Raw genomic sequence first — 13,751 nt, forward strand, 5'->3', positions numbered from 1 at the left:
AAAAAATAACTAACTTTCATTTTAAAAAAAAAGGCTTATACATAACAATAAAAGAAGATTCTAATTATAAGAAAATCATAAATAAAAATGTGACCCCTAGTAAAACTTAAAAGAAAATATTTTCAGACTTCAAAAGTTCTTTTATTTGAATAATCTTTTACATTTTATTTTGGATAAAAAAAATCAAAAATACTTCAATGCTATTGTTATAAAATGTTTATAAAATATTTATTAACCAAAACATATTTTAAAAGTTTAAGCAATGCAACTGAACTTATTGTAGATAATTTTTAACAAACAGATAGAGCTTTAAAAGCAGATATTTTTTTAATAATGAGTTTCAAAATATGTTAAAATAGTAACATTAAAAAATATTTAAAAAAAACTTGTGTATATGTTACTGTGAAAGATCGAAGTTGGAGAATGACAACATTCACCATTATATTTGGTGAGATTTACGGGAAATATTCAGTCCTTCACCAATGTCTTTGCTAAATGAATGCTGACATTCATGGTCAATGTTGACATGTACTAAGTTTTGATCTTTTACTGTAATTTACTGATCACTGTACTGATCTTTTACTGCACATTAAACTTTATCGACAAAATTCATCATACCTATTTCTTAAATGTCTCCAACTTTCTCTTAAAATACTGACAGAGTGCTTGTGATTTATTGTGTGAATATTGTGAACTCTTTCACTATAAGTGAAAGAGTTCACAATATCTTCAGACTTAATTTCGCATTTCTCTTATAAGTTAAAAAAATTGCTTGAATTAAATAGTTGTTTTGCATCACAACAGAATTTTATTATTCTTCCTTTTTACTTTGTTATTACTTTTACACTTTAACTGTAATAAATAGAAATTTTTTAAAAGCTTCTTTTCTTTTAGAGTATTTGTTTTCTATTTCAGTGCTTTGGGCTTCAAACAAATAATTTTTCATTGAGAAATAAAATGTTCTCATTCTTGCAACATTTTTTTCCTAAAATTTTTAGAAGAAAAAATAATGGTGATGGCAACTTTTATTAATATATTACTTATGGGCATTTCTCATAACATCGTTAAATGATCAATTATTTTTTTGTAAAATATCTAAAATAGTTGGCAGTCATTCTAAATAAATGTTATCATACTCAAGATTTATTTTAATTTCTCAATTGAAATGTGAACAACATCTTAAGTCTTAAGAGTTATGAAGCCAGGCAGATAACAGGACTTGGCACTCCAAAAATGTTACTCCATATGTATATTTGTATATTATATATGTATTTGTTAATATCCTAAACCAAATGAAATAACAGACTACCAACTTTCTTATTATAGTAGAAATATTGCTACCTTCAATCATGCAAACCCAAAAATGAGTTAAATATCAAGACAATCTTTTCAGTTGCATAACATGGGAAATTTTAGTATATTTTTGACTTCAGAATAATAATCTGTAAGACAGTAGAACACATCTACATTACAATTAAAAGGTTTCGATTTTAGAAAAAAGTTAATAACATTAACACAGCCTTACAACCATTAAAATACTTAAATAGAAATAAAATAGCAGTTTTATTGCTGTTTGTGCATCAAACTTTTTCAACAGTTAAACTAATTCTACACAATTTAATTTTTTGTCAATAATAAAATTAATTTATTTCCAATTATTTCACATGAAGTAATCATCATTTTCCCTATATTGTTTTTTGATTTGTAATAAAGTCAAACCTCATTTCCAAGAAACTCACGGGGGTCATGATAATTATTTTGTGTTAACCAGGTTTTAGTGCATCCAATAAATAAATAAGTGACTGCTAACTCACTGGGCCAAACGAGTATTTCATGTTAAGCAATATTTAACGTTTAACCATTTTGCATTTTAGAGGTTTGACGGTAATTAAATAAAATAAGTATATAATTGTAAAAAAATTTCGCAACTTATTTATCGGAAAAAACTCAGATTGAACCACAAGACCTCCAATATCCTCGACTTTAAGGGAGAGAGGGCTCAAAATGTTTTAAAAATCAGCTCAAAAACTCATAAAGTTAAAAAAATGTCGCATAAAGAAGTCGTTGTCCCTTAGCTTTGGAATTTCAAAAAATTACTCGGATGACATAGATGGACATTTTCCAGAAGAATTAACACACTTTCAAATTTTTGCAATTGCCTATCAGCAGCTGTTCCAGTGAACGTTCCTTTTCATTTTTGAAAAGAATAAAAAATCATTTGAGAAGCTGCGTTTCTAAGGATAATTTACAGGCGTTTTCCTTATTGACCACTGAAAATGCTGTGACATCAAACATAGATTTCGATTATTTGATCGACACATTTGCCTGTGTTAAAGCCAGAAAGAAGCTTTTTTAAAGCTTGATGTCAGAATTAGTAAGATTTTTTTTGCAGTTTTAAATTGTTTTTTAATTCTTTTTTGCCTTAAGAGGCAATTTCAACTGTGATTAGTTTAATGACTATCAAGTGTTTGGCATTCAAATCCCAGGTTTCCTTTTAAATGTAGTAATGTTCCTTTAAAATATAGTTTCTAGTATATTGGGCTTCTAGTATGATACATTGACTTTAAAATTGCGCAGATTTTCTCATGGAGGGGGAAGGGGCACCAAGTTCTACTCAGGACCTGGGCACCAGTTTGGCTTGATCGGGCCCTGATCATTCACCATCGGCACGATTCTAGAATCAGCTCCACACATGCAGGGGTAGAAGTGATCGACTTGTCACATATAGGACATTTTACACAAAAAATATAGGACAAATATAGGACACATTATATGAATAGTTTCGCTATGAAAAAAGAAATAATACAAACATATTATTTATTTATTCCTATCAATGATTTTGTTTTTAAAAAAAACCTTCAAACAAAATTATAACTTACACCTAAAATGACTTTCCTGTAGTTGAGAGAATAATTTTTGAAAAAAGTGTACTTTGTAGACAAAAAAAAAAAAAAACAAAGTGAAATTTATTGATAATTAACACAGCAACTCATAATTTTTGCAGGGATAGAAGTGTCACAAACATAGCTTATATAAATTTAAAAAAAACTGTCTTTGTGTTGAGAACTAACAGGAAATAACCAATGCTTTGTAGCACAAACATACAGATATTTTGTTCTTTAAATTCCACAAAAAGAAAAGATTGCAAAAAGACTATTATAACATTCCGATCAGAAAATGCACTGAACACGAAAATATACCCGCGAAAACAAAAACCAAAAAAAAAAACCACGAAAACAAAACCAAAAAAAACCACGCTGGAAAACAAAACAAACTGCTGTTGCCAAACGCAAAATTCTAAAACCAACTTCAGAATTCGTTCTTGAAACTCCACCCACTACAGTGACGTCATATTGCTGTGACCAATGAGAGAAGATGCCTGTTGCAGGATTTAGTGAGTTGTGTTTTTTAATTTGAAATTCGTTTGCACACGTACTTTCGACGAAAAATACGAAGTCAGATAGTTTGTTTACTGTTGTTTTAAAGAAATAAATTGGATAAAAAACAGGAATATAGGAAATATAGGACATTTTCCAAAAATATAGGAAATATAGGACGATTTTCATACTTTTTTTGAAAATATAGGAAATATAGGACCACTTCGACCCCTGCACATGTGCACAACAACCACTCAGCCAAATGATCTGCTTTCACGATTACCGACGATTTTTGAATGACCGATCAAAGGATTTGACGAGCAGTGAAACAAAACAAGAGAACTCCATAAAGGTACTCCGAGTATTTATTAACTCACTTCATTTACATCGTCTTCCGTGATGAGCCCCAGCAAGGAGGATTCGCTCATGAAGAAGTCTCCCTTCTGCATGTTCTTGTCCTCGCTCATCTCCTTGAGCTCATCCTGCAGCATCTGCAGCTGCTTGTTCACCGGATCGGGCTGCTGCATGGACTTGAGTGCTTCCAGGTCTTTCTTGAGGATGTCTTCCATCTGGTGCACTTCCATGCGGTACCGAAAGGCGATCTCCGAGTCCAGCTCCTCTTTCTCGGAGCGAGAGGGATGAGGAGCGGTCTTTTTTGTCTCAAACTCCATCTCCTGGAAATGAAAGTACCACATTAATCAGACATCCAACTGAAAATTAATTGCAAAAACTTTTTTTGGAGCAGTGGTCACAAAACGGACACCAATTTAAAAATCTCTAAAAAAAATTTATTCTCTAAAACAAAAGTTGCTACAGAGATAGCATTTTGTTTTGTTTAATGACAGGGGGTGCCCTCCTCCCTGAAAGCAAGAGCCCACCCAAATGAGAAAAATACCCCTCAAAACACCCCCCCCCCCCAAAAAAAAAATTCAATGGCGCAATCTCCGCCATGTCCCCCCCCCCCACCCCCAGGTGGCACCTTTGTTAACAAACATGGATGGCGGCATTCCAAAAATGTCTGATTTTCTGATGTCTCAATTTCTAGTTCAAATCTCTTCAATTTTTGAGCCTAAACATAGGAATTTCTGTAATATATATATATATATATATATATATATATATATATATATATATATATATATATATATATATATTTAATTTGCTCTGAAACAGTGAACCATATTTCTTCATTTCTCCTGAGGTGTTCAATTACTATTTATAAAAGATTTCAATTTATTTTTGGATGCGTAAAACACAATTTTTTCCTGTCCTAGGTGGGTGGTGTCAACAAATGGGGACCATTTTGTGAAGAATGCTTCTTGCAATTTCAACTACTCAGAAGAATCTTTATGGGATGGCTTTTTTGTGAAAGGTCACTCCCTAACCCAAAAATGCTCCATATCCCTAAATATGCACACATGTGCGTCTCAATACATGTGCATACAATCTCGAAATGGCTAGGATCTTACCAGTAGTACTGATAAAGAAAAAAATATTAAATGTACCTCTTCTTTATCAACTGATTGGAAAGACGAACTCTGAGTGAAGTAAGAAGATCTGCTTTCATCAACAAGCATGTCACATTCGTTTGGTTCTGTTTTGTCCGAAAATTTGTTTTCGGCGTCTTCTCCCTCTTGGTTTTCGGAGATCTTGACGTCAGAAGCCATGCAACTCTGCAAAAAGGGAGAAAAATCAGTACTTCACTTCGCAAACAAATAATTATAGATTTACATAGATCAAGTGTGGACTTTTAGCACAAGAAATATTTCAGAGTGTATTAACACATGGGTGGAAAATTTGATTAGCATATATACCCCCGACAAGGGTGAGAAAGTTAGTACAAAAAAACAAATTACAAGGCTGGTCCACTTACGGAACAAAGAATTTTTTTTTTGAAAATAAAGAATATTTTCCTGATTTTATTAGACAATTCTTCTAAAAAATATGCTAAAGAAAAAAAATACCACATTCTAATTTAATTTAAATCTATCTTTCCAAATATTTACGATTTAATTACAGTAAAGAGTTCCACAAGATACAGACAACCCCAAATTTATTTATGTGCAGTAGTGTAGTTGATCAGAGGAAAATTTGAGGTCATTAAGAAAAAGTTAAATTGAGAAGTCAACGAGAAGTTAAAAACCAAAATTTCAATGTGATTAGTTCAGAAGAATCAAAGCAACAGTTGACAATAATTATTATTACAAGATGAACTATTTAAAAAAGTCGAGTATCACGAAAGAGAAACTTTTTCGTTCACGAGTTTAATGAAGGTCAATTTATGACCTTATACATTTTCAAAATACTTTAACAATGGCAAAAAAAATTTTTAAAAATTTCTAAAATCAGAGGGTTAACTAAAAAGGCTCTAGTTTCTGACATTTTCTCGATTTCTTCAATGGAATGAGGGGAAGGGATGAGGTAGACTTATTCGAGTGAATTGAGTACATGTAAATTACTGTGAACACCAAAATTTAGAGAGTGTCAACATCCACTGGTGACCGACTGAAAACTTTTTTGCTGATGCCTTTGCAACGTGAATCTTAATGTCAACATTAATCAGGTTTTGGCGTTTCACAGTAATACATATACCCTATTATGATTTATGTCTTACTTAGGAGGTTCTAAAAATCTTTCTAGATAATTTACAATCATTTTTTTTTGTTAATGAAAACAGTACAGTACTGTTCAGTAAAATACCGCCCATTAGCCAGGGCTAAAGCAGAAATCAGTGGCGTAGCTAGACCCAACTTTCGGGGGGGGGGGGGTTACTTCTTATATATATATATATATATATATATATATATATATATATATATATATATATATATATATATATATAATCGCTTGGAATTTTTTCCTTTTCTTCTTTTTTTTTCTTTCTCATCTCTCTTCTTTTTCTCTTTTTTTTTTTGAGACTAACGTTTCGGGGGGGGTTTTGTCCCCAAACCCCCCCCCCCCTTAGCTACGCCCCTGGCAGAAATACATGAAGTACACCGCCAGCTCAGTCATTTCCAGCCGAGGACTGCAGTTTCGTGCTTATTAGCACTCATCAGCCCGGCATAGGAAAGTGACTGAGCGTACGAACCCTGTTAATAGCAAATGAACAAAATTACTACGATTAATGTACTTTTAATATTGAAAATACGAAAGTTAAAATAAAAATATCAAAAATATCATGATGTTTTAAAAATAAATATCGGATATATATCATGATATATATCGACTGATATATATTGGCGAACCCTGCTACAAGCACAAACAAAACTAGTATGTTGTGGCCATCACGAAACTTTCTTCTATATTTTTCTTTTTTTATCTGATCCCTCCCCATGCCTGATGAGGAAGCAATATTCCAAAAAAACAAAACAAAATTACATATGCAAAAACTTGACGACCATCCCAATGTCTAAATTATTGCAAAAGCAAAGCAAAGAGCGAAAATTGAAAGTTATTTTAAAAGCCTTGCTTGGTTAAATACAAATATTTCACTTGTTAACAAACATAAGATGGCAACAGTTAAAAATTTTAAATCATTGAGATAATTTTTCCGATCATTTCCATACAATTAAAATCACGAGAAATACGCAGACGACAATCTATTACGATTTATCTTTCTTATTGTTGCATTAATAAAGCTATTTTTATTCGCAAAAAAAAAAAGAATCAACACCTCTAGGAGCGATTGGCGTCAAAATTGAACCAAAGCCTGTTTACGTATGGATTCACATATATTCCAAATTTCAACCAGAACGTAGCAATACTTCTTGAGATAGGGCACTCAGAATGGAAAAAAAGAACGGGCAATTGCGCTACCCCCTTTTTAGCTGTTGACGCCAAAACAAAATCAGCTCTTATACCCACTAAGGGCTACTTGCCGATAAATTTTTCTTTCATTCAGTTCATTATTTCTTGAGATTCAGTAGTCACAATTGACGACAAAAAACGTTCTATAGTTCAACCCCCGTTTGAGTTATTGACACCAAAATTGAATCAGCACCTGTTCCTGTTGCTGGCAACATATGGACCAAATTTTGTTTGATTCCGCCTGTTACTTCCTGAGGAATAACAAGCACGCGTAACTCAAAAAACGTCCCATTGCTCCACCCCCCTTGGAGGAATTCGCGCCAAAAACTAATGGGCACAAGTTCACATAGGGGCACATATGTGTACCAAATTTCGTTCGATTTCATGCGGTAGTTTTTGCTGTAGAGCGGCCACAAAAAACTGGTCACACACAGACGTGACACACATACACACACACACACATACACACAGACAGACAGACATTTTCCAAAAACAGTCGAAATGGACTCAGCACACCTCAAAACGTTCGAATCCGTCAAAATTCGAAATTCGAAAATTTGCACGAATCCAATACTTCCTTCTATATATTAGATATAGAAGAAAGTAAAAACAAACTCACCTTAAACTGATCGGTTGTATTTGCCTGGAGGGAAACTTCACTTGGCTGCAGGATACTAAAAGGCATCCCTGCAAATTGAGCCTGGTTTGGAGTGAGACATGCGCTGAGCTTATTTGCGTTCTTTATCGAGTTGGCGAAATTCACCGGCTCCGTAGAAATAGTGGCGGATAAGGCAGCATCTTTAGAGTTTGTTTCACCACCTGAAGCACAAGACCAAAATGGCAAACTGGTTTGTAAATGCATGGAGGACATGGGTGGATAGCAAGGCACACTACCCATGTATACTACTGAAAAAAAGGAGAAGCACAGTGGTTAAAATTGGTCACAAACCATAACCTTCTATTAACAATACTGTGTCTACACATGCAGGGGTAGAAGTGATCGACTTGTCACATATAGGACATTTTCCACATAAAATATAGGACAAATATAGGACACATTATATGAATAGTTTCGCTATGAAAAAAGATATAATACATATATATTATTTATTTATTCTCATCAATGATTTTATTTAAAAAAAACCCTCAAACAAAATTATAACTTACACCTGAAATGACTTTCCTGTAGTTGAAAGAATAATTTTTGAAAAAAGTGTACTTTGTAGACAAAAAAAAAAAAAAAAGAACAAAGTGAAATTTATTGATAATTAATACAGCAACTCACAATTTTTTCAGGGATAGAAGTGTCACAAACATAGCTTACATAAATAAATAAAAACCGTCTTTGTGTTGAGAACTAACAGGAAATAACCAATGCTTTGTAGCACAAATATAGATATTTTGTGCTATAAAATTTCACAAAAAGAAAAGATTGCAAAAAGACTATTAGAACATTCCGATCAGAAAATGCACTAAACACAAATATACATGCGAAAACAAAAACCGAAAATCACGCTGGAAAACAAAACAAACTGCTGTTGCCAAACGCAAAATTCTAAAACCAACTTCAGAATTCGTTCTCGAAACTCCACCCACTACAGTGACGTCATATTGCTGTAGCCAATGAGAGAAGATGCCTGTTGCAGGATTTAGTGAGTTGCGTTTTTATAATTTGAAATTCGTTTGCACACGTACTTTCGACGAAAAATCCGAAGTCAGATAGTTTATTTACTGTTGTTTTAAAGAAATAAATTGGATAAAAAACAGGAATATAGGAAATATAGGACATTTTCCAAAAATATAGGAAATATAGGACGATTTTCATGCTTTTTTTGAAAATATAGGAAATATAGGATATATAGGACCACTTCGACCCCTGCACATGTGTAAAAACTGCCATAGAGAAAACAGTTCGACCCAATTTTAATGAAGATCTTGCGACATGCAAAAATAATAGTTAAATTTGACTATATGCTAAATATGTGCTTAAATTTAACATTTACGTGTTTCAGATCAGTGTTTTATATGCAACATTAAAATTTATAACATAATTAAGTAAAATTTTGATTTTTTTTTTTTTAAATCGGGAATATCGGGACAAAAAGCAAAAAATCTGGACAAATCGGGATAAAATAATTTTGATCAGAAATTTCAGAACTACTACGAACACTAAATCAGTGATTTTAATCATGATTTAAACTGGGGAGGAGGAGGGGATCTTTTTTTTTTTTTTTGAAAATTTAAATTTTGTTTAAAAAAATTAGACTTTTTTGTTTTTGAATTACCTATTCATATAAATTTTAACTTTCAAGAATTTATTGATGAGATTAGTATTGTTACACATTTAAAGTACCTGGAATGAAGGAGAACAACTTATATGTTTTTTAAAAATATTTAATTCTTCATTCAAATACTCTGAAGTTTAATTCGCACTTCTTTTATTTTGCAAGTTGCTGATTCATTATTAGCCATTACTGACACAATGGATCTAGAGTCGGTAATGCAGGGGTAAATTTTCACCCTTTCCAGTTTATAACAATATATCTGTAGCTTTCTATTCCATGTCTAAGAAAACAATTTCTGAAGCTTCCTAATTTCCAAATTTAAGTTTTATTAATCATTTTGGAGGTAAGAGAAAACCCAATTAAGAAACATAAAAAAACGAAAAGAAATTTGCTGAAAGGCAAAAGATTCTTAGCCCCACATTGTTTATCTCAATGCAACCTAATTTCCGAATAGGACAGAAGATTTTAAATCATTATTCGGGTAGTTTCTGCAAGAGAAAATTAAGACATTAATGTATTGGAAAGGGTTCAAAGGCGGGCTACAAGGCTAATAAATGGACTTTAGATTATGATTCCAGGCTTAGAAGGCTAAAAATGTACAGTCTTGAGCAAAGAAGAGACCGAGGGGACATGATTCAGTTGTTTAAATTTATTAAAATGAAAGATGTTACGGGGCTGAAGTTTAGCACTGAAAACAGGACGAGGGGTCATTGTTTTAAGCTATTTAAATCTCAGGCTAACATGGATGTCAGGAAAAATTATTATTTTAGCAGGGTAGTGGAACCTCGGAACAGCTTACCGGAAGAGGTGGTAATGAGCAAGGGAGTAGATACAGTAGTACCTCCTGTAAGGGACACCTCCGAATAAGGGACACCTCTATTTAAGGGACATTTTTTCTGGTCCCAGTCCCTTTGAATTGGAACCTGAATGTATTTCCCTCTGAATAAGAGACACTCTATTTAAGGGACAGTTACAGAGAAAACTTAACATCAATTAATGTATAAATGTATCATGCAAAGCATTGAATTTACTGGAATTTTAGAATCTAAAATTCAACTGATGAAAGTTTGACACAAACGTTTACAAATATGGATGTATTGTGAAATTCTTGCTAAAATTTGCATGTATGTTTTCTCCTCTTAGCATTTTTTTTTTTTTTTTTTCAAGTAGGCTCACAATGAGTTTTGAAGTTAAAAAACTCCCTCTGTTATGTCTTGCAAACGTTAAAATGGTTAGACAAATTAAATTTTAAAAGTTTTTCATCTTTCCATCTTATTTCAAAGCTTTTAAATTGAAAATTTCATATACCTCCAAAGAAGGGACACCTCTATTTAAGGGACGAAATTTCTGGTCCCCTCAGTGTCCCTTATTGAGAGGTTCTACTGTAGTTTTAAGAGGGCCATTGATCTTCACTGGGAATTGTAAATTGACTAGGAACCAGTCTAGCTGGGCCCGGAGCCTGTTGCTGGTCGTCACTTTTGTATTTGTAAAATCTAATTTGGAAAAAATAACTGAAGGGAAAAACGCTCACCTGGAATGAAAAACGGGGTTGGGGTATGAGTCGATCCAACGTAATTATTGGCCATGCAGGACTGCGATGTAAGCTGGGTGCTGGATGTGTGCTCGGAGATGGGAGTGACAGAGCCCGGCGCAGAGATGACATTCGTGGCATCGGTCTGGGTCGGAGTAGAAACCACGTTATGTGGACCTTTCTTGTGCTTGTGGTGGTGGGGATCTTTCTGGTAGAACCAGTTGTCTTTGGTGGGAATCCCCAGGCTGTTTTTGTTCTTCCGTTGGTGATGCTTCAGGTGCTTGTTGCTGATCCTGTTGTGGGTCACCAGGGATTCTTCGGTCAGCGCCGCACAAGAGGAGAACTTGTCCGTCTTGTTTGCCGTCTCGTTGGCACTCGTTTTCCAACCCTCGTTGGAGGATCCCTCGTTGCTGTTGTTGTGGTTGTCTCTGTCCTTCTTCTCCAGACTTTTGCCATACCCAGAGTCACAAGCGGAGGATATGTTGCATTTCGAAGAGTTGCTCGCCGATTCTTGGTTTTTCTTTTCAGATTTTGATGAGTTACTCGGCTCTTTTGAAGCGTTACCACCTAAAATACCAAATACTTATGTAAAAATCAAACTCATGTACAGAATCTCATTTAAGTTTGAAAGAAGCATTATTATCATCATTCAGTGTAAGCAGACTTAATACATGAAATTACAAGTCAACTCTCGTTTATCGCTGTTAAGTTGTTCCAGACTTTACCGCAATAGCATAAAAGAAGCTTATCACTATATTTGGGGAAAAAAAGAAAGAAAAACCGCGATGTAGTGAAGCCTTGGAAAGTCCAAGCATGAGGAACAACTGTACGTAAATATTTTGAATATCCAAAGAAAATAAAAAGGATTTTCCCCAACACTATCCGATAATATCAACAACAACAACAAAAAAGTATATCCCAAAAAGAAAATTAAGACCACGGCATAAATGTGCAATATTTGTTTCTTTCGGCCAGACATTCAAATTTAACGGATTATTTCTCTCAAAACTTGAATAAAATAAAATGATAACATTGATTTTTAAATATTTTAGTTTTCACTTAACTTTATAATTTAGATGCTCTTCCCTACATTATTATAAGAACTGAGGTTTCTGAGGGAAGTGTAAATAACAAAATTACTTTCTTGGTTTGCAGTGCATGATCTATTTAAGCTAGTTCTGTTTTGACGATCTCCCCTTCCCTAAATATATGTATAGTAAACCCACACACACACAGGGTATTTCAAAAATGTGACGGCAAACTTTTAAGAGAGGAGGATTACAACCAAAGAAGCAAGATTTCCTACTTGTAGGCCTAAATGCCTAGGTTGTCATTTACTCAAAACTTTGAAGCATGACATTCCCATTAGTTATAATGCTGAATTTAGTTTCACCTGTTGGTCTGTTTTAAGACTTCTGCTTGGGTTTTACAGACTTGTAAACTATCCGCATTCCTTGAGTTAAAATCTACTAACCAATAAAATGTAATTGCTGCTTTTATGAGGCACCCTGTTTCTAAATAAGATGCATTTCTATTAGCATCAGGATCTCCTATCAAATCAAGATAATCCTATCAAAAGCTTTCACTTTGCATATTTTTACACATTCATAATACACGAAAACACTTCATAATAGTCCAGTCATACTTAAAAAAAAAAAAAAACATTTAAAAAAGCTATTTACCAGACTCCTTTCCAGATGCGTTTCCAGAGCCACTGCTGCTTGCTTGGTAACCTTCACCACTTGAGCATTTCTCATTTCTATTATATTCCTCAGATTCATCGGAGTAAGTTTTGGGTTGGCTAGCGAAGAATCTACAAGAGAAAAAAGAAAATATATTTTTTTGTCCAGCATCTGTTGAAATGCACTAGGTTCAGTACAGCCATACATATTTTTTGATACTGATTCCATAATGAAATTTACAATGCAAAATTTGATGTAATTTCACCCAATTAATTTTAAGTTTTTCTTCTTATTCTTTTTTATATATAAACAATGTTGAACAGTTTTTATCCATTACCAAAACTATCTGGAATATAAAAGTTTTAATGGGGGAGGATGCATAAATACATAAACAGATTATTCATAATTCAACAATTTGCAAATACAAATGATCAAAATCTTTCGATTAAATCAAAAAATAGGAAAAGGGAATGTTTCTGTATAAAGAGTTGCTCCTAAAGTAAAGAGTACTTGTTAAAATACATCCTTTAATATCAGAACAATGATAAATCAAATAGCCTCTATTGATCCAGAAATGTTCATCAGAATCAAATTTTAAAACTATTTAAACATCAAACAGACAGCAGCAATTTTGAAACTATCATGGAATAATAAAACAGATTCTGAATTTTACAACATTTCATTGGACAAGAAATCCTTGTTTCATGATTTCGCGATTGTTTTTATGATTTGTTCCCCCCCTCTTTCCACTTTGATGGTTTGAAGAAAGGGACAGGGACATCTTAACTAGTTTTCATAATGAACATTTAAAGTACTTTGCTGCATTCTCTGAGACAGTGTTAAAAGCATTATAGCCTTTGCACAAAATAAATTGGTGTGCATGGTTTAACCATTCCTGAAAGAATGTTCTAATCTAGGAAAACGTATACAGTAAAAATTCACCACAAAGCAGACATAGTACAGTCTGACCACGGATTGTATGGGAAGACAAACATCCGTTTTACAGCCGGAAATGGACAAATCTATCATTTTTAGCGATGTCAGCTTTTGCAGAAGCAGAGTCTCATTC

The 13,751-nt window shown here is 33.3% G+C and overlaps 1 protein-coding gene across 1 annotated transcript in view; it reads right to left on the minus strand.

The window, feature by feature from the left end:
- LOC129226220 (period circadian protein-like) overlaps positions 1–13,751 on the minus strand; it is a 56,212-nt gene that overhangs the window by 15,307 nt on the left and 27,154 nt on the right. Inside the window, exons 9-13 of the mRNA XM_054860819.1 lie at positions 12,683–12,813; positions 11,001–11,567; positions 7,804–8,090; positions 4,883–5,050; positions 3,755–4,051 (exon numbers count right to left, since the gene is read on the minus strand). Of these exons, the coding sequence (XP_054716794.1) occupies positions 3,755–4,051; positions 4,883–5,050; positions 7,804–8,090; positions 11,001–11,567; positions 12,683–12,813 (1,450 nt within the window). The remainder of the gene's footprint in view (positions 1–3,754; positions 4,052–4,882; positions 5,051–7,803; positions 8,091–11,000; positions 11,568–12,682; positions 12,814–13,751) is intronic.

Source organism: Uloborus diversus, chromosome 7 (assembly GCF_026930045.1).
Source record: "Uloborus diversus isolate 005 chromosome 7, Udiv.v.3.1, whole genome shotgun sequence".
In the NCBI taxonomy this organism is placed as follows: domain Eukaryota; kingdom Metazoa; phylum Arthropoda; class Arachnida; order Araneae; family Uloboridae; genus Uloborus; species Uloborus diversus.